The sequence below is a fragment of the Tinamus guttatus genome, unplaced genomic scaffold (genome assembly GCF_059628265.1).
Source record: "Tinamus guttatus ecotype Peru unplaced genomic scaffold, ASM5962826v1 Tinamus_guttatus_pri_ptg000465l, whole genome shotgun sequence".
NCBI lineage: Eukaryota > Metazoa > Chordata > Aves > Tinamiformes > Tinamidae > Tinamus > Tinamus guttatus.
Window position 1 is genome coordinate 58,067 of NW_028288999.1, and position 21,573 is coordinate 79,639.

Here is a 21,573-nt window from a genome sequence, read left to right on the forward strand (position 1 = left end):
TTGACAGGATAGAGGAGAACACTACCTGGGCTCCCGTACCTTTGATGGCCATCCCTAGGGCTCTGAAGTCTCGCTTGATATCCCTCAGTTTCCCCATGGCATCATTTGTACCCACGTGAAACAGTACCAGGGGGTAATAGTCAGACTCCTGGACAAGCCTCAGGAGCCTTTCTGTAACATCCTTTATTCAGGCCCCTGGCAGGCAACAGACCTCTCTGCATAAGGGGTCCGGTCTACATATTGGTGCCTCCGTGCTCTGCAGCAGGGAGTCACCCAGGACAATCACCCACCGCTTCTTCCACGTGCTCCTTTTTTCCTTAGCGGGAAGCAGCCACAGGGCAGGGACCTGACTGCCTCTCTGTAGACAGTCCCCTAGATGGGCCTTGGTTCATGACCTCCTCTATCTGATCCCCAAGTTCCAGGGCCTCGTACCTGTTGGATTTGGTCACCGGTGGAGGTGAGGCAGGCCATGGAAGTGTTCTCCTGCCAGCTTGAGTAGGGACCCGTTTCCATTGTTGATCATCCCTTGATACTGTTAATTCTGCCCCCTCTGCCCTACGGCAAGAGGGTACTGGATTTACAGACTGAATTGGGGGGTTCTCTGAGTGGCTTTCCTGGGAAGACTGCAGAACACAGCTCCACCAGTCTATTTCTCTTTCACATTCCCTGATGGCCCTCAGCCTTTCTACCTCCTCCTTCAGCTCCACCACCAGGCTGAGCAGGTCGTCCACCTGCTCACACCTAAGGCAGGCTGTGTTTTCACTACTCCCCGGTAACATGGAGAGGCTCAGGCATTCCCCACAGCCAGAAACCTGGACCACTGCATGTTTCTGTGGCGGTTCAGTCTGTGTCACCACAGTCTTCCTGGTGGAAGCTCTCTGCTGAGGGGAGACCATGGCTTCACCTGATCTGCTGCTGGAAGAGTCTGTGGAGAGAATTCTTTTCCACACCTGGGAGGAAACTGCCTGCACCTCCCACCTGCCCAAACTGACATGCCATACTCCGCTCCCTGGGGGCGGCTTTTGAAATCCCGCCTGCCCTGCTGGCTCCACCCCCGCTGAGTCAGAGCTGCCTCAATTAGAGAAGAAATGACAGGTGGCAAAGGACACTCATGAACTCCGGGAATCAATGAACACTCGTTGGCTGGCAAAGGAGTTTAGTTCGTTTGGATTTGGTGTCACTGGTTGGATCCAAAGTTTAATAGACTATGTGGTGATGTTCATTGTGATGATAATTTTCGTAAGTATAGCAATATCCTGTGTAAAATCAACTATAATGAAAGCTATTAACATAAAGACGATTCCGTTCAAAGCTTATACTCCTTCACAAGCAGATGACCCAATCAATGTCCCGAGTACTAATTTGAGACTAAATTTCAATATACAACAGTAACTGGATTCACGAGGTGGATACAAAGTTTGTTACAATCATTACTTACCATTTTACACCATGTGGAATGTGGAACAGTCTTGCACTTCTCACCAGAGCTCATTTTGTTTTGCTTTTCTTCACATTAACTTTACCATCTGATATCCTCTATGAGTCACTTTCTCTGCTCATGTCAAAAACACAACTGTTTTTTAAGGCTAAGAAATATGCTGCTGGTACCACTGCAGTCCTCATCTCAGCTAAAAATTCATAACAAATGGAAGAACCTCCTCTTGTCCCTAATCTCAAAATGCGTGTTTTGAGATAAAACAGAAAGTGCTGCTAAACTGAAAGTGTGGACTTCACTCACCTTTAAAGCTCTTGTGCAAAAGCTTGACACAGTCTGTAAACGAGCAGATAATCCTGCAAGCCACAGCAGTGTCACACTCTAACCAAGGGTAGCAGATCTGGTTACTTGAAAAAACAGAGGAAGTGAAGCAATATAAATTTCAGAGCTGACACCACCAAAAATGCTTAGACAATTTAAATACTGTAAAACAGTAGACCAAATACAGAAAAGGGTATCAATAATTTTTTCAAACTCAGCTTCTTTAGGACTATTCCTTTCTTTCATAAAATAGGAGGATACTTTAATGTCACAGTGAAGGTCCTCAGTATCAATGAGTAAGCAGAGATTGCTTGTTTGCTATTTCATAATTAAATGACAGTTCAAAGCAGGACTTTCTGAATGTCACCAGCACATCACCAGCAGTGACCCTTCTAATTAAGGGCTGCAGATGCATTCATAGCTCAGAAGGCATTTGACTTTGAAAGAAGGCTTAATTTAAGTGTAAAACAAGAGAAATAATTCTTCTTGCGGAGAGAGAGGTACAGAAGACAGCTGCCAGTAGACCATAATGGGACTAATTTGATCAGATGTCTCTTTACACACTACTGGCATTTGAGGTTGGACTTGAGAGCCTGGGGAGTGCGGGCGTATTGAGGAGCAGGGTCTCTGTGACAGTGAGCCAGAGACCTTGATTTAGGGTTAAACGCCACTTATATGGCTTCGGAGCCCTGAGCAGCCCCCGCCCTGCTCAGCAGCACGAGGAGCCCAGCAACCCAACCAGCCAATCAGGCAGGTGATCACGCGCCGACCACGCGCGAGGCCGCCCAATGAGCTGCCTGGTCATGCGCTGGCTTCGTGGCTGCAGCTCCCACCTCTCCTGCTCAGCTCCCCCATCTGCTGAGGAGACACTGCTCGTGACCGGCCCCATGCTGACTGCAACAGGGGCAAATGTTTGTTTGTTTTACAATACAGAGCTATCTGTATGGAAGACACAGATAACTCTAAATTTGACTAAACATGATTTAGTTTCATAACCATTAAGGATATGACACAAGTAACAGCTATTTAAATTAAAGGTTACCATACAATTATGTGTTGGAAAAAAGTCAGGTGACAAAGAAAGTAATTTATACAGGGCTTAAGTTCTTACTTTAGAAAAAAAATAATTTTTAAATGCATCAGTATATACCTTGCATCTTCCTTATCTAACACCAGTATCCATGGTTTAAAGAGTACAACAATGACTGAATACAAGGACTGCAATGCTAGAAGAAAACAAGGCATAAAGATTAACATTAGTCTCTGAATCATGCTTTTCCAAACTCAGATAAAATGACCTTTGCTTATTCAAACATTATGTTCTGCAGGAATCTGCATTTTTTAAAAATAAGTTCTGCATTTAAAAATAGAATAACATTATTGCTATTAATTTAAGTTTACACAACAACTGATTTAACTTCAGATAGAAAAGAATAATGAGCATTTTGCATTGTTCAGTTAAACACATCTTTCCAACTCTGGAGGTTTTAAAGCTGCATATACTAAAAGAAAAAGAATTTAAGCTATTTACTCCAAACTGTGCAGAAAATCTCACTGTCAAGAACTGAATGTCCAAAAAGGAGACAGAGGAGTCCTAAAACTTTATTCGAATAAAGGGAGAGTCCACCGGGCATATCCCTGGGGGGTCTGTCAAATTGCTGGGGGATGCAGCCCCCCTTTTATCCTAATTTCCTCACCAAGGGACGCCCTCTCCTTTTCCTCATTGGCCAAGGTACTCAGAAGTTACAGCCTTCCCGGCCCGCCTATACCAAACTCCTGCCTCCCTCCATCTGACCTCCACCTGAGGTCACCTGACTCCTTTGTCCCTCTTGCTGAAGAATGTGGGGGAATTCCCCTATTTCCCTCCTTTGTAAAGGCCTCCACTTCTTGGCAGATACTCTTTTGTCCCACTTGCTCATGGCTCCGCTCAGTCTCCCCCCTCCCTTTGTCCTGCTCTTCAGCCAGACTGTGGGGAAATCCCCTTATTCGTGAATACACAACTTGAGCATTCCGCTCAATCCCTCCCCCCCTCTTTTAAAAAAAAAAAAAAAAAAAAAAAAAAACCTCTACACCCATCTCTAGAAGCATAGTGGACTCTGCATAGGTTATTAACTAACAACCTGCATTTGATAGGTCTAGTACACATGGGTAGTCTTCATATCCTCCTGGACTCCCACAGACCCAGCATTTATTTTCCGGACCCACTCCCAACCAGCGGTACAGATCTACGGAGAGTTAGCCAGGGCTTTCCATCCTCTTCCTTCAACTGAGAAGTCCAGATTTCTGGAGTCTTGGAAATCTTAACTCTGGCATGATGAGTCCATCCATGCTCAACTGTCTTGATTGATGTTTCTGTGGTTAGTAATACCTGATAAGGTCCATGCCACTTTGCTAGCAGTGGTGCTTCTTTCCATTCTCTGACCAAGACCCAATCCCCTGGTTGGATATCATGGACTGCAAAATCCAAGGGGAGGGTCTGTGCGAGCTGGGCTTCCTGTCGGAGAGACTTCACAAGAAAAAGTATTCTGGCCACATATTGCTTTAAATATATATCACTTATCTCCACCTCCTTGCCAGGTTGGGTGTTAGCAGGATAGGGAATCCCAAACATTATTTCAAAAGGGGAACAGTTGAATGTCTCCCCTTGGTTTTGTTCTTATTCTTGCTAAAGCTAATGGTAGAAGTCGTGTCCATGGCATCTTAGTTTCTAACACCAATTTCAAAAGATGCTTTTTAATGTTCCCGTTCATCCTTTCCACTCTACCAGAGCTCTGGGGATGCCAAGGGGTATGCAAGTCCCATTGAATCCCTAGGGCAGTCATGACACCTTGAAGGACCTTTCCTGTAAAATGAGTGCCTCTGTCTGAATCTATTGCCTCTACCAACCCATATCTTGGAATTATTTGTTCTAAGAACACCTTAATTACAGATCCAGTTGTTGCTGAGGCAGGTGGAAATGCCTCGGGCCATCCTGTCAACTGACATACTATTACCAGAAGATACTTAAGTCTCCCTCCACCAGGCATCTCAGTAAAGCCTGCTTGGCATCATTGGAATGGGCGTACAGCCCAGGGTTGTCCTCCCCTTGCAACTTCTCTTGCAGCTCGGCCGTTGGCCTTAGCACAAATCAGACAGCCCTCAATAGCCCGTTTTGCCAGAACAAAAAGACCAAGGGCAGCATAGGTTTTAAGGAAGGCTTCCGCCAGCCCTCTAGAGCCCCAATGGCTTCCTTCGTGAAGCTTTTTCAGTATTTGTAGGGCTAGGGCTTTGGGCACCCATTGTTTGCCCTCCTTTGTAAACCAGTCGTGTCTTTTTTTTTTTTTTTTTTTTTTTGCTCCACTATTTTTAATTATCTCTAATTCTTCTGTCGGAAAAGACATCTTTTCTGGTAATGGCTGCACTACCGGTAGGAGAGGGAGGATCTTAGATACTTCTGGTAGGAGTGCTGCTTTTTGAGCTTCCTCATCAGCCAATCGATTGCCTACCTCCTGCTCTGAGTGTCCTGTCTGATGTCCCCTGATATGAATTATTGAGACCTTTTTGGGGAAGTTCACCACCTCCAGCAGGTGAGCAATCAGATCCTTATGCACCAATGCCTTTCCTCGGCAAGTTAATAAACCTCTTTCTTCCCACAGCTTTCCAAACATATGTACCACCCTATATGCATATTTAGAATCTGTAAAGATATTCACTAGCTTGCCTTGATATAATTCACAGGCTCTTATTAGAGAATACAATCCTGCGGTTTCAGCTGACCAGGTAGACAGCAGCTTTCCTCCCACCAGCAGCTCCCTTCCCTTAATGATAGCATATCCTGTGGCCCCATTTCCCCTTTAGTTTTGAAGATCCATCAATAAACACATTGTCCCCATCTGGCCAAAGAACGCCTCTCAAATCTTCCTTAGCCTGAGTCCAGAGATCTGCCACCCTCGATGCTTCTCCCTTGGGGCCAGTCAGGCAAGAAGCTGGGCTAAACCCTCCCCCGCTTCTTAATTTTAAATCTCGTCATCCATTCAGAAGCCCCTTCAGGTAGCAATGCCCCAACTAGATATGGGACCTTGACAACATGGAATCCTCCTATGGTCAGTTTTTGGGCCTCAGTTACCATTAGGGCCGTAGCTGCGCAATTCTGCAGACAATAAGGCCACCCCTTAGCCACTGGGTCTAATATTTTAGAAAAATAAGCTACTAGTCTTCGCAAGCCTCCATGCTTTTGCACTAAAATTCCCTTGGCGTAGCCCTGTTTGACATCCAGATATAATTCAAATTCTTTCTCTGGGTCCAGAAGAGCTAAAGCCGGAGCCTTGGACAATTTATCTTTTAACTTTCTAAAGCTCTGTTCTCCTTCTCGTGTCCATATCAAAATATTGGGGCTGTTTCGGGTTAAACCTCCAGCCAAAATAAGCCCCAAATGTATATACACACATGCATATATATATATATTTTCCCGACACCCTAAACCCTTTTTGGGCCAAGAAATTGAGTAACTTCACAGCGGTTTCCTTCACCACCCTCTCTTGTTCCCCTGATAGGAGCAAGTCATCCATGTACTGCAATAACCTGGCTCCTGGGGGTGGGGTATATTCCTTCCGTACTTTCTGCAAGGCTTGTCCAAATAGCACCGGTGCCTTGGTGTATCCTTGCGAGAGGACTGTCCATGTCAATTGTTGTTTTATCATTTTTCCTCCCTCCTCTGAAATAGGATACTGCTTTTAGAGACTACCTGGCCTGGTTGCTTTAAAGTAATTTGAAGAGATTCCATGTCTAATTTTACATATTTTCCTGGAACTGCCCACACTTCTGAGCTCACTTCAGCCTAGCTTTATCAGACATTTTGCACAAAGTTACAGCAGTGCTAACTTCTTTATCATCCCCCTCAATATCAATTGACATTCCCAATCTAGCCATCAACTCCAACCCCTCAGCAGATTGCAATCACAGTTTGGGACAAAAAGAAAATCATGCATCTCAAATTTATTATCCACATCCACTAATAGGTCTGGAGAAGAAACGCTTGCTCTGTTAGTCCGTAATCTCAATAATCACCCGCACACTCACCCTGATGGGTTAAAAAACAAGCTTTTAGCAGCTGGCCAGCGGCGGACGTCTAACATTTTGCCTGAGATCCACGCCGTCTTAGGAAAAAAAGTTTGGAAAAAAGTTTTTCTTAGGAAAAAGTTTGTGTTTTTATAGACAGATGCAACTCCTTCATACGTTATTTGCAGTTACTAGTTCTTCACGGCTGATATCTTATCTCATGGTTGCAGCAAGAGCAGGGTGGCTCAGCATAAGTAGCAAGCTATGTTCACAGAAGCAAATAGCAAAATTAGGTACCTAGTCACCTCGACCTTATTAACTTCTTATATGGCCCCTCTTTGCACAGGGTGCTACATTTCCCCACTGTCCCCTACCTCAAACCATTGAGGTAATACTCTTCTCCTGGGAGTGGGTTATAGTACGTCCTTGTGACCATTATTTTTGCCTCTGAAATTGTACTAGCGATATGAGTGCAGATGCATTTTAAGATGCAAGGGGCAATGATCATAAAAATAAGAATTAATATTATGGGACCAGCTATTGCGGACATTAGGGTGGTGAGCCATGGGGACCAGTTATACCACGACTGGAACAGATTCTGTTCTTGTGTCCTGTGGTAATATTTTTTTTTTTTTTAAGATTTCTGCACGCCATGGCTAATGTTTCCCTAATGTCTCCTGACTGGTTTGCATAAAAGCAGCACGTTTCTCCAAGAGCTACACATAGGCCTCCTCGCTTCATAAAGAGAAGGTCTAGTCTATTTTGGAGGACTACTTCAGCTAAAGAGTCCACTTGATTTTCCAATCTTCCCACTGTCTCTTCCATATATCCCATATCTTGGGCTATCCCCACCATACAAATACACTTGGGGTAGAATATATTACTAATACTAATTTGATCTCTAGAGGTCCCTTCCAATCTTAAGCATTCTATGATTCTATGATTCTGATACACAGAAATCAGGCCTTGCGCCTGAGGATTCAAGTTGCTGGGTGTTTACACAGTCAGTCAGCCTGCTCATACAGGCCCACCACGCCCCGGTTGGGGCCTCATAATACCTGGTTCTTGTAACATTAACTCTTAATGTTCGGTTACAGTTTTTCTGGTACAAGGCGGGTATCTCTCACCCTGCAGCGATCAAGCATAGTCCTGCTCCCTGCACATCCCCAAGGGTCAATCTGGGGTGATCCCATGTACACTTGTCTGAGTGCTTCCTGGGAGTAGGTGCTCCTTCAGTAGCTACGTCTATATAGTAAGGGGATCTCGGATCTAGGCATAGCCAGCAATCTTTCTCACAAGTAGGGGAATGCTTCTGTATTGTTATGGAAACCCCTGGGTCAGGCCCATGGACATACAGCCGTAGTCCCCACGTCCTGCCCATATCCCAGGTTGTTCCATATCGGCCCCAATACTGGGGTTTAAAAAGGATTGGTTTGCAGGTTCCGGGTATACTGCATTTACCCTTCGGACCCCGCTCTATTCTTATGAAGGGTTCGTGATGCCCCCAGGAGGATTCTTTTTCACAACCCCATTGGGCACAGTGAAACTGGCCATCCCCTTGACACCCAGGATTTCCTATAGCAGGACATACGTAGTATTGTACCTCCTGTAGTAATTCCTTCCCCACAATGGAGACCACATCCCTGAGCCGCTGCTGCCCATGACCCCTTGTTTGGTACCCTGTTCCTCCTGTTGCTCGTCGTATGGGTATCCCTATTTTGCATAAATCAATTGTTATTTCAGGGGCATCACTAGTGCTTATTGACTGGATTGTGCTTCCTTTTTACAGTATCCCTAATTTCCCATTTCTCGTTAATGGGGCGATAAGGACTGTGCTCATATCTTAACCCCAAAGTTTGCATGCACACCGTTAAAATTAACCAGGCTCCCCATATCTCTCTACTCATTTTCTCCATATTGTGACCCTTAGTGCGTTACTAGGGTCCTTGGAAATAATCCACTTATCTGAATCTGGATTCGGTTGAGGAGGAGTTGGTTTCACGTGGGAGTGATGAATCCACGCAGGTTTTCTGGCGACCTTTACCGCTGTTGGAGTGTGAAGTATCACTTGGTGTGGCCCTGTCCACCAAGGTTCCAATGATGCTGTTCGGAACCTTTTGATGTACACCAAGTCCTCCGGTTGGTATGGGTGAGCTGGTTCTTGTATAGGCTTCTGGCTCTCGTAGTGGTCTCGCAAGCCTCGGTGTATCTGCTCTCGTACCTTTTGTAATGTCTGGAGGAACACTGGAGAGCTGTTATTAACGCTCACGTGTTTTGGGAACAAAGGCGGGGGTCTCCCACAGAGTATTTCATAGGGGGATAGTCCTATCTTATATGGGGTGCACTGTGCTCGTAAAAGCGCCATTGGGAGTAAATCGACCTAGTTAGCCCCTGTATCAATATTCCATTTAGTAAGTGTTTCCTTTAAGGTACAATTCATTCTTTCTACCTTTCCTGAGCTCTGGGGGTGGTAGATACCCCTCAATTTCCAGGTGATTTCCAAGGCTTTTGCTACTAACTGTGTAGTAAACCAAACCGAGGAATTATTTCTTGCATGAGCTTTTTCGCAGTTATAGTGGTGGTTTCTGCTTTTGTTGGGTAAGCCTCCACCCATCCCGAGTATGTGTCCACAAATACCAGTAGATACGTATATCCTGACTTTCTGGGTTTTATCTCGGTAAAGTCTAGTTCCCAGTAAACCCCCGATGCGTCCCCCACTTCTTTAGTCCCCTGGTTTGGTGAGGATATTTTGGGGTTCACTTGAGTACATGTAGCACATCGGACAGAGATCCTCTCCAACTTCTGATGTAGACCTGACGTCCAGAGGTGAGGTCATACCAACTCAAGTGCCTTTTTAGGGGAGAGGTGCATGCTGGAGTGCAAGTCTCGTAGCCAGGTTTCTGCCATCTGTTCGGATAAACACAGTATTCCTCCTGGCAGCTACCACCATCCTGCATCTCCCTCTTCCCCTTGATGGTCCTTTAGATAAATCTTTCTCAGCTTCAGTATATTCGGGGGGTATTTCAGGCCACTGGGTCTGAGGCATTAATGTTAATATTTGTAGTGCCCCATTGGCTGTTGAGCCACCTGTTTTGCTTCTCTATTGGCTAGAGCGTTGCCCTGTATCTGGGGACTATTTCCCTTTTGGTGTGCTGGCCAATGGATAATGCCTACTGCTCGGGGGGCCCACACAGCTTCCAGTAGGGCTGAGATCTCTTCTCTATTTTTTATGCCTTTTCCTTCTGATGTTAACAGTCCCCTTTCTTTGTATATCTGCCCATGCACATGGGCAGTGGCAAAGACGTACCAGCTATCAGTATAGATGTTTACCACCTTTCCTCTTGCCCACCTGTTGAAAATGTTGCAGTTTGAAAGCCGTAGTGGTAGTGGTGGTGGTGGCGGGGGAAGGAGATATCAAAAAAAGTATCGGATTCACAAACCATCTGTGGACTGTAGGTCCGATCGCCTTCCTAGGAGCGAATCGAGTTCCCAAATAGTGTGATCCACTATAAGCTCGACCCTGGCAGTATCGGATTCACGAACAGTCCGTGGACCGTAGGTCCGATCGCCTTCCCAGGAGCGAATCGAGTTCCCAAATAGTGTGATCCACTATAAGCTCGACCCTGGCAGTATCGGATTCACGAACAGTCCGTGGACTGTAGGTCCGATCGCCTCCCCCCAAACAAGTAGTCGAGTTCACAAACAGTATGATTTATTCAAATGCAACATTTACAAAGCAGGTTTCAGATGTCAGTACAGGAAATTCTCTACTAGAGCGTGGGGTTTTTAGCTAGCTCTGATGTACAAATGTGTAATCATCACTCACCCCAGAAGGTGGGAGAGGGCTCTCAGTCTCCAGTCTCCTCAGGCGGTGTCCTGACGCAAGGGGAGGAAAGGGGGGGATCAGTGCATCAACTGATCCAGAATTTATGATGGTTTCTTCCCCCCTCACTCCTTAGTCTCCTCAGGCAGTGTCCCAACCTGAGGGGAGGGAAGGGGACTCAGCCTGTCCACTGACCCAAGAGTTACGATGGATTCTTCCCTTCCAGACTTTTCATCCTTAGTTCACCTTTTATACTTTTCTTTACATTCAGGTGGAGCTTGAGTGACTAGAGTCATACTTAATATTGTTATTGATTGGTGAAAATGTTTCTCGCTTTCATTTAAAGGTACAGTCAACCGAAAATCTAGAGCGCATGCTCAGTGAGGGGTGGTCGTACCTCGGAGGCGGGTAACTTTTGGGATGGAGGTGTGGTTTTCACATTATAATGAGCAAAGTTCAAGCAAAGTTCATCATTTGCCACCTTTGCTGGCTCAGCACTGGACTTGTTATCGTATATCTCCCATTAGACAGCCACTGTGCAGCTTATCAGCAGCCCAGCACAGGGAGTGCAACAGAGTTTGGCTGTGGTGTTTTCACCCCGCTCCATCCTCTGTTACTCCCCTTTGCAGCTGCGAGGAGGGCAGATTGCGTTGCCCAGGGAACCGTGGAGGAGCAGAGTCCGTGCGTACCAACCATCCTGGAAGTGGCAACTGTGTAGCACCCCAAGCAGGCCTCTATAATGCCAAAACTTCTGTTATGCCCTAGTTTTCCTCTCAGTTCCTGCTTTCAAACAATTCTTCCACAAACACTTCTTCCACATATGTATGAAATTGCATGGTAGTGTGAAGGAATGATAAATTCCAACTGGAATAGCTGCAAAGAAAAGTTGCTGGAATGTTTTAAGGAATGGAAAAAGCTTACTTCATTTGAGGAATGTGATCAAAAACTTGACTTGTTAGCCAGCTGAGCAAAAGTGGGCATGTTTTTGTTTGCCATAAATGTAGTGATGCTAGTGAGGGAAGGATATATGTTTTGAAATACAGTGTTAGCAGAGGAAGAACCGGGACTAAATTGGATGTGAATTTGAGCCTTAAGAGAAGTTGTTGGGTGTAGCAGCTCATTTCAGGTGTGAGCTTTTGGAGCAGGCTCTCTAGAGAAGCAGTAGGGCAAGAAGCCAATCTTGTTCAAACATTATTATTTTTTTTTTTCTTCATTAGCTTTTGAGTAGGATTATAGATGTAGTTCCCTGAGCTAAGAGACATTTCCTTTCTGGGTCCCATGTGCTATTTAGAATAATTATTTTGCTTTTTAAAAATTCATTGTGTTACTTTTGACTATTGCCCTTAATGTTTTCTAAATAGCATCTTTCCATTGTTGGTCTTTGAACTGACACTTAGATGTTTCAGATGCCCCTAGATTAGTTCACTAAATTTTTGAACCATGTCTTCTTAAAACATGATTTGTTGCCTTAACTTGAACGCCCAGAATCACACTACTGTGTAATATATGCTCTGCACATGCATGCAATTAAGGTTCCTATTGATTTTTATTTTTTCTTGTCTTTTTTTCTTCTCAGGCTTTGTAATGTCTTTGTGTTGTGGTTAGAAGAGAGCTTTCAGAAAGGAGACGCATATATTCCCTCTTTACCAAAGCAGTACGATGCATATAGACTTGCTAAAATCATGCAAAATCAGCAGGTGAAGTACTTCCAACTCTGGCAATCTGAAATCCAAAATTCACTTCTCTTTGTAAAGTCTCTCTTGAGGAGACTTGAGTGTCACAGGTTTTTAATATGCCTGTGGCAAGTACAGTAGCTTTACAGCTCTAACTTATTTTTTGCTAAAAATCCTATGTCTTTATATTTAAATGAGAATTCACATGCAGGCTTCTTGCATGTGCTAATGAGAATGCAGTCCTTATTCTGTAGTGTGTTATATATAAACATAGATGTAGATACATTTTTTATTTTCTCAGAGAACTGTAGAGAATTATTTAAATTGGATCTTTAAGTAACAAAGGACTGGGAACACAAATCTGCTCTGATAGTTTGTAAGAAGTCTGGATAGATTTAAATTAGTGAGTGGGAAGTGAATATTATTCTGCTCGTTAAGCCTGAAATAGTTAAAAGGGCTTTGGGAGGGAGGCTTTGGAAAAGGCTCATTTTGTGCCTCCGAATGTACTGCTGCTTTGCTCTTGGTCCCGCAGCATGCGTGAGTACTGAAAATGCAGCCTGCTTCAGTCTGAATTGTAGTTACTCATGGTTAGGGAATCTGTTTTCTCTTTCTTTTAAAAGGAACCGATTTTTTGATTGTCTCCTACTCTTTCTCTCTTCTAGTCTGTTCGAATTTACACCATGTGTGTCTGTCAGACTTCTCTAATGGTCATGAATGCTTTTCATGGCTTATCTGTATATATGATAAGACTTTAGCTTTTCTTCTGTGTCTTCGATTCTTTTTTTTTCCCCCCGGTAATATATATTACTATGACTTAAACACATGCTCTAGTTTTATTTAATTACTTAATACCCCAGTTACTGGGATGGGTTTGCAGTATGTGATAATGAACAAAATGGTCACAATAATTTGATTCTTTTGTGCCATAGGATTTGTGGATGGAATATGTCAACATTGAACTCATCCACCTTGAGTTTCAGGAAGCCCTGAACCTTTGGCTCCAGGTTCAGCTGGAATCACATATGGCCTCCAGTACTTCTGCAGGGCAAACGGATTTCACCAACCCTGTATCAGGTGGGAGATAGAGTACATTAACCAACGTGGGTGGAAAGAGTTATTAACAGGCAGAAGTCTTGGCTCCTTTACTCATATCATCCCTATGTTATTAAAACTGTTAATATAGTTAGTGTTTTCTACTGATATATAGTTTTTGTGATGTTCTTGCTAAGATGCCTGTGTAGGAGGCTGGATTTTTTTGGTGCAAAATTCAGGAGTGGCTAGAGCTTAATGGGGGAGCTCCCTCAGGGTTGTTCCATGCAGAGTATGCTCCAGACTGGCTGAATTTGCTTGCAAGTTCCCTCTCCCAAATTGCAAGGAAAAGAGTAACATTGCTGAAAATAGCAATATTGTCTCTGTTTTGTTTTCTGGCTTGCTTTTGTTGTTTGTTCTGTTTGTTTTTGCTGACGGTCTCTTTCCTTGTTGCTCTGTGGCATTATAGCACAGTGAAAGGATTGTTCAAGCATCAAAAGGGATTAGAGTCATGGTAGGTTTATTAAGGATGAGGCGAGATTGAATTTTTGTGGGGGCTAATTAAAAGAGAGTAAGGAGGAAAGAGAAGGAAACTGGAACAGGATCGTAGATGAACTGGCATTTGGGCAAGGAAACCGGGTGGGAACAGCAGGAGGAAAGAACTGTCCTGGAAAGAGACTGTGCTTTGAGGAAAAATAATTGGAGCTGGTTATGCTGGAGAAAATTGGAAGAGCAGAGAATACAGGAAATGAGGAAAATCAGTGGGGCCTGGGATCCTAATGCAGCTACTCAGTGAAAAGGAGATGGGTGAAATAAACTTGGTAAACACAAACAGATCGATTAAGTGACTATAAAAAGTGAGGAATCCTGGGAGTATAAATATTTGCCCATTGTTAAAAATATGCTTCATGGGGGAAAAATCATAATTTTCTTAAATAATCTTGTAATTTTTTTTAGCCAAAGAGAGAATAATGAATAATTTGAAGAAGTTTGATATTCCCAAGCCCCCTCTTCCACTCCAGCCAGTGAAAGCTCCTGTGCCAGTTATTTCCTCTGCCAGTCTAGTAAGTCAGAAAGAAGCAATTCAGCTTATGCACACGAACCTGAACCTCTTGCAGCGACATGCCAAGTAAGACTTAGCTTTTTATCTTTTATTTATTTTTTCCCCTGCACAGCTAGTGCTTCTAGCTGTGTTCAGCTGCCATTTCAAGCAGCCTTATTTGTGGTGTTAGCGTAAGACTAGCAGTACTTGATTTCGTTCTTCTTTCTTCCTTGGTTATTATGTCATTATTCCACTGTTTTAAGCGACTGCACAAGTTGTATCCAGTGACTGAAATCATATCCATCAGCTCGGGTCTAACATCAGCAGTTTCTTTCTTTATTTGGAATGCTTCATAAAGTGAAGCCCCTGCTGTAGCCTAGATTTTTCTTGACAAAGAGGTTAGTTTTAACCAACCTCATTAATGGTTGTCTGAGGCAATGGAACCCTCCAGAGAAAAATCTGTTTTCTGGCACTGCTGGCTTTGTGGATGGATGAGTGCTTTGTTTTTAATGATCTTACTATGGGAATCCAGCTGAAGTATCTTCAAAGTTTCAAGCAGAGTAAATTAATGTCTCTGAGCTAGTCTCACCCAATGTAATTTGTTAGTAACAGTATTAAAAGGAAAAAAAAAAAACACACAAAGGCTAAAAGGGTTGTATCTAAATGCTTCCTGCAGCATTTTTCAGTGGGATTTTTTTCTCTGTTGACTGAATCATCCCATTCAGTTTGTCTTTGCCTACTGTGGAAGATACTTTTTTTTTTTTTTTCCTCCACCAATCTGTTTAATTTCATGCCAGTTTGTGATAGAATAATTAAAACAAAACATCTTATGCAGACTTGAGTGTAGTTGCATTTTTCCTATGAAACTGTTTGGTATTGCTTTGAAGTGCTGTTACTTTGAAGCTTAACTCATTTTTGTTTAAAGATTTTGGTAACTTGAGCAATAAACTGTTTTTAGGACTGAAGCCGTGTGGGAATCGCAGCACATCGCCCTCAACAGTGAGATCCTGGACACAATTCCCAGGCTGTTGGTGAACCTGGAAGAGCAGATCACCCTCCACGTGGAGTGCCGAGGGGAGCTCGAATAAAGGCTGCCAGGGAGCAGCTCATCTAACAGTCCAAGTTAGAGACATAGAATCATAGAACGCTTAAGGTTGGAAGGGACCTCTAGAGGTCATCTAGTCCAACCCCCCTGCACACGCAGGGTCACCTAGAGCACGTGGCACAGGACTGCATCCAAGCGGGTTTTGAAGATCTCCAGAGAAGGAGACATGGCTTTGCCTCTGATTTTGGACCTACATAATGACATTTAAATGATTGAACGGTTACATGGTTACAATAATTATTTGGTGTGGTGCTGCCATATACCCTTGAATACCTCATATGTATTGCTCAAAAGGAGTTGCAGATCATCTGCTGAAGACTTAGTCCTTGCATAAGGCTTGTATTTCTCAGCTTAAATTGCTTCCTGATGTGTGAACGTAGGAATGTGTTCACTGAATGTAAGTATGAAAGTGTTCATAGGAGTGTTTGCATGTTGCTTAGTTTGTGAATTTCTTGATCTTCTCTCACTTTTAATCCTTATGAATTAAAAGTATTACTTAAGACATGGATCATATCATCGTGTGATAATTAAATAGGAATGTGACCAAGAATGTGTGTTTGGGCAGTATGTACTAAATCTGATCAAAATTCTCGGGGAAAGCAGTCTATGCTCTGAGCTGTTTGCCAGACTTTGACTCATTATTGCAATTAGTTGCAGCATTGGAAGAATTTTAGCAGAAGATGCTATTTTGAAATGAATACCTGTGGGAGCATTGAAGTAGCAGGGGCTTAAAGTTTAGGACCAGAAGCCATTTTATTGAGCATCAGACCAAACACATATATTCTCCGAGTATGTGAGCATATGCTGTCCATGCGCTCCCTCCCCCTGCCTCCAGCCAATTCCTTGACTCTGTTGCTATCTGGGTCCAATCCTGCTACCGGCCAGCAGGTAACCAACCAGAGACTGGCGTGTCCAGCCTGTGTTTTAGGTTTCTCTATCTGCTAATCTGTTATTCAGCACATTCCTAACTTTCCCAGTTTCCCACAGTTTCTCACAGTTTCCCACAAATACCTTTTCTCATTTAGTTTGAAGGGAAGCACAAAAACGAAGCAGTGAGCCAGCAGCTTCATGCTTTGCACAAAGTGAGACAACTGCAAGCAGAAGCCGCAAAGCCACCTTCTCTGGGTGTTGTGGAAGCAGCAGGACATGTGGAAAACTTTATAATGTAGGTTGTTTAGACACTGTTTTAGGCAGTGTTGTTTTATACAGAAAATTAAGTATATTGGAGTTGAAATGTGGAACTTGTTTGTATGCTTCTGGTAACGAATATTGTCTTGGCTGGACAACAGAGTCTGGATCTGTGTGTTTGTAACAAGAACTTCTGAAGGAGCAACTCCACATTTTCAGAAGAGGTAACTCTGGTCATTCTGCCTAAACAGGACACATAGTACTGGCTTCTATTTCAGTTTATTGTACTGTGCCATTAAATAGCCATTCTAACCCTGCAAAAGCAAGTGTTGTCAGGGATGCTATGTAAAACTCGAATAGCAAACTTGTACCATAGCTAGCAAACTTGTACCATTGCTATCTCAGCCATGAGCTATAACCATTCTTAACACCTGTGTCTGTAGGCTTTATCCTTTACTAGTGAAGAAGGTGGTTCTGTGGTGAGAGTTATGAACTGAAGCCATCTCAGCAACTTTGCAAAAATGTTAAAATAGTGTAATGGAGAGGGACTATATAATCTGACTTTTTGGATGAATTAATAGAGTAGCCCAAGGCCTTGTCCTTCTTGAGGACTTTATCCCAGCTCCTAGTTGAAGTCAAGAAGATCAAGAAAAATGGTGTTGGAAAACTTTTTTTGATATCCTGCAAGGCTTACTCACCTGGTAAAACAGTATTCTTATAAAACAACAACTATTTCTGCTTGTTCTTCTTTTTCATAAATCTGAAAAATTCTGTATATGATCTAGTCCTTAGGATTTATATCTGCGGGATTCCATGTTTTTCCAGTGTTGTTTCAATGCAATTTGTTCAGACTCAAACTGCAGAGGGCTTGATTTGAGCTTAATAACTATCACTGCCAATTGAATGTTTAAGATTGATTTTGTTTTTATTCTTTTATAACTGAGTCTTTTATGTCAGCAAGTAAAGTGGTATGTTCTTACAGTACAAATGTAGTATAAGCACATAACATTATTTGAGGGAATAATTGTGGGGTTTTTTAATTTATTTTTATTTGAACTATAGTATGAAATGTCTCTGATCACCTTCTAACTCTGTAAGATTTGTAGGTGTCACTTAAGATAAACCCCACTTTGTTGCACCTTGCGAAAGAACGGACTCAGTCTGGGATGCAGAGTGAGACAACTTTATTCTCAAACCAACTTCTTTTATACCTTTTTAACACAAGTGTTGCAAAGATTACAACCAATCAGCATCTTGCCAGCCGTGCAGTTGTGGTTATCTTCTTCTCCTTGCTTTGTTCCTCATCTGCTGACAAGACATTCCGCATGCGATTGTAGTCCTCCTCCTTTTCCTGCTTTGCTCTTTGCTGATAAGACATTAGTCCTTGTGGGTCAGCCCATCAGCCGTGCACTACTAAGGCATTCTTGTGATTAACTATTAACAAGGCATCTATTATCTACTGACAAGGTACTATGCCTCCACACCACTTGATTAACATTAAAACTAGAAATAACCATTTTAATAGCTATACATTGAGGAAAAACTCTTCTTTTCTTATTATAGCTTGATTTCTATACTTGAGTTTAATCTGCTTTTTTTTTAACCGGGTCTTAATAAATATCTACAAGCCCCTGGGAGTCCCTGCCTGCAATTCAGAAAGTTGGAATTAGCTTGTTTTTTACATTAGTGGAGTATGTGATGAAACCCAGCAAAACCCTCCCAGGAGGCAGTTTTTCTCTTCCTGCAGTGAGATTCTTGGCCAAGTGAGTTTATTTTCTCTTTATTTTTGGATGCCTAACACTAACACAAATAGACCTTCAATGCCAGCAGGCTATAACCTTCAGAAGGCAGAAAATTCACTTCTGAGCTTCTACTCCATTCTTATCTCAGCCAACTGTATAACATATGTAGCTTATGCAACAAGTGCAATCTTAAATTCTTCTGAGTGCTCTGGAGAGGGGTGGGGGGAAGGCATTAGTCCCTGCTTTGTGTCCAAATTGTTGCTTTGATGTCTTAGATGCTATTTGTTTCCATGTGCAACTGTCCTTATTTACCTCTTATGGCTGAGCTGCAGAAGAGCATAGTCATAGCTGTGTTGACATTTTTTTACTGAAGACAGACAGAGCTGCTGAAATAGGGATTCATTTTCTTAGCCCATGAGGAAAGAAGAGACTCTCTGGGTATTTTTATACTGCTTCTGTGGCCACAAGTGCTATTCAGGAGTGTTAGGTGAATGCATTTATTTTGCATATAGATTTTGTGGAATAGAAGTATTTAATTGAAACTGATGATGTACGCTTTGTCTTTGTTTTTGAAAAAGCTGTTTTTTTTTTCCCAAAAAAACGTTTGTCCTGACAAAAGTCTTTTAGAGATATTTTTCGAGTAAATTAATTCTGGGCTATTTTTCTCTCTATTCCTGCTTCCTCAGATGTTTATCAGCGGGACCAAATCGGAGTGCAAGTGCCTTCTCTAGATGATCCTCCAGAATCGAAGGCTCTGTACTCTCTCCTTACTTCACTCCTGTTGCCTCTCCCAGTGAGTTTGTGACTTTGTATGAGAAAGTCATGGCCTTTCTGAGTGAGGATAACAGTGATGTTGTCTTCATGCTGCTGACAAAGGTAAGATGCTCATGAATGGTCTCTCTCTTGTTGCTCTGAGTGAGATATGTCTAAGGAAAACTATGACTATAAAGAAATAGCTACAGAACTAGTCTTTTAAAGTACCAGAGAGACTAGAGTCTGCCAAGGCCTTGCCTTAGAGCCTCAGTTTATGGACTATACAGATTAGCCCAGCTTGTAAGTATTAAGATTTGGCAGTGGTACTAAAATGCGCAAATCTACGTGTGTTTTCTTAATTGAAGACCAGATAAAGAGCTGTTTCATGGAAACAGGAACTTTTGTAAATAGGCTGCAAATTTATGCTAAATAGCCATTTTGAGAGTTACCTTGATTTTGAGCTAGAGATGATGAAATGCAAATATACATGGTTAGTACAGATCTCATATTAAAGGAATTCTTTCCCCCTAAGTATTTCTTCCCCTCTATCTTCCCCAAGAGTTTGTGACTGTTATTTGAAATGCTAAAACTTATAAATGCTCCCTGTCTGTTCTAGTTCGACCTTACACAGTGGTTAAGCGTAACTAAGCCACCTTTATCTGAACGTACCAGGCTCCTGGAATCTATTCACTTGGCTCTCAGTGCACGTGGCCTTGAACCTGAAGAAGATATTTAAATGCCCTTTAATATCTTCTGCAAGCATTGGACTAACCTTCTCCAGTATTAGTTCCCTGATCACTATAATGACTTCTTAAGATTGTTCATGCAAAGTGAGTATCTGAATCAGTGTGTTAATTGATGTCATTTTTTACTCAATTTTTAATTGCTGTTCAACTCTTTCATACAGATATTACATACATTCATATTTTTAGGCCAGAAAAGATAGCAACAAACACAGAATAATTTGCTTCCCTTCCCTCCCCTCTTAAGTTTCTTTATGCACTTTTGTGTGCATGCTATACAATACATTTTTATTAGACATAATTTAGCTTTACTAGAAAGCATAATTTTTTTCACAGATTGTATACACACAGATGATAAGTTTTCAGCCCATGCTGCAGGAGAAGGACAAAGAAGAGCTTTCTGTTAATGGAAGCAATTGATAATTATGCCACCATACAGTGTCCCTATTCTTGAGCAGACTTCACTGTCAAATCAGGAGTTATGAAGACCTGGGACTGATATTGAAGTCTGCTGTGCACATTCTGTTGGACATCAGGTTCTACCTATAAGATGCTGTGCCTCTAAAATGGGGACACGGTGCTTCCTTTCTGTCAAACTGTGTGATGAGCAGCAACTATCTCTTAGTGTGCTTTTGTAGCCAGGGATGATGTACTAAGTGCTTGGGAAACTCTCCAAGAAGGAGTTACCTATCATTCCTTTTCTTGCATCTACATTACCTGTGTTTGGGAATGAAGTGTCTCTTGCCTTTAAACTTGGGATTTTCAAGCTATCACCTTACCTCTTTTTTTTTTTTTTTTTTTTTTTTTTTGTAGTTGGTAGCTCCTATTTCAGGCTTCTCTAACTTATATGGAGGAAAGAATTAATATCCTTATGACTTCCATAAGAACATGATTTTCTTCTAAGGCTCTTCAGAGCAGCTTCTGAGCCCTGACTGCTGGAAGATATTGCTGGAAGCTCTGGGCTGTGGCTCCTTGGGGACTGAACAGGGAAGTGTCAAAAGGAGGGATTCTAGCATGAGCCCAGTCTTGTGGGAGGCTGTGGGAGTTCTGCTCTCTGCAGAGCAGGTGGGCCCCTCTCTGCTTGATTAACTACATTTTGCAGCCAAAACAGATGCCCTCCAGGGACAAATAATGCTGCCCTGCAGGCTTTCTGTAGATGATGAATAATTTTTTGCATTTCACAGATCAGAGACACGATAGAATGGCTTTCTGCCTCTTTCTGCAAACTCGAGCTGGCTTCAGTGGACTTCAGGACCTTCGTCCTGTTTGCAAAGTGGAGTCCTTACATGGCTGAAGTGAACACCTTTCTCAAGTATCTTGCTAAACTGCTCATTGACAGTGAAGTTGTCAGTTTAGCCCAGGAGCCTATTGGCAGTAACAGAATTCTAGCAGGTAACCTGTCTTAAAAGCTAATGCATTTAAGAAAGAAGCTCATCCTGTTCTTAATTTCTTCTGCTGAAAATACTTTTATTTAAATATACAATAAAACCTTAACTGAGAGGGTCTCTGCGAGGATGTCAGTGACTATTGAGTTTTACCCTGGTTTGGTGTTTGGTTTTGAGCGGAATGCTCAAGTTGTGTATTCACGAATAAGGGGATTCCGCCACAGTCTGGCTGAAGAGCAGGACAAAGGGAGGGGGGAGACTGAGCGGAGCCATGAGCAAGTGGGACAAAAGAGTATCTGCCAAGAAGTGGAGGCCTTTACAAAGGAGGGAAATAGGGTAATTCCCCCACATTCTTCA

The 21,573-nt window shown here is 42.7% G+C and overlaps 1 protein-coding gene and 1 long non-coding RNA gene across 3 annotated transcripts; both read left to right on the forward strand.

Moving 5' to 3' along the window:
- Positions 1-11,964: 11,964 nt before the first annotated feature.
- LOC148593033 (ectopic P granules protein 5 homolog) lies at positions 11,965-16,526 on the forward strand. Of its 2 annotated transcripts, none has more exons than XR_015913826.1 (4): positions 11,965-12,313; positions 13,219-13,363; positions 14,276-14,447; positions 15,319-15,475. XR_015913826.1 is itself a non-coding variant. In XM_088532684.1 (4 exons), exons 1-3 carry the CDS (start codon positions 13,228-13,230, stop codon positions 15,446-15,448), a joined length of 438 nt encoding a protein of 145 aa, XP_088388810.1. In that variant the 5' UTR covers positions 13,095-13,227; the 3' UTR covers positions 15,449-15,482; positions 16,491-16,526. The 2 variants fall into 2 exon arrangements, 1 of the variants encoding a protein (XP_088388810.1); XM_088532684.1 differs by lacking the exon at positions 11,965-12,313 and adding an exon at positions 16,491-16,526 and having other exon boundaries at positions 13,095-13,363; positions 15,319-15,482.
- Positions 16,527-18,320: 1,794 nt separating this feature from the next.
- On the forward strand, positions 18,321-21,216 carry LOC104571250 (uncharacterized). The gene is made up of 5 exons (XR_728753.2): positions 18,321-18,356; positions 19,022-19,211; positions 19,705-19,918; positions 20,736-20,896; positions 21,016-21,216. It is a non-coding gene; the product is annotated as an uncharacterized LOC104571250 (long non-coding RNA).
- Positions 21,217-21,573: the final 357 nt, after the last annotated feature.

What these genes read in the sequence shown, in the direction of transcription:
- LOC148593033 (XM_088532684.1), top strand. Translation starts at nt 13,228, where the DNA reads ATGGAATATGTCAACATTGAACTCATCCACCTTGAGTTTCAGGAAGCC. An exon ending in TTTCACCAACCCTGTATCAG is followed by an intron (nt 13,364 to 14,275) that starts GTGGGAGATAGA and finishes AATTTTTTTTAG; the next exon opens with CCAAAGAGAGAATAATGAAT. An exon ending in CTCTTGCAGCGACATGCCAA is followed by an intron (nt 14,448 to 15,318) that starts GTAAGACTTAGC and finishes AACTGTTTTTAG; the next exon opens with GACTGAAGCCGTGTGGGAAT.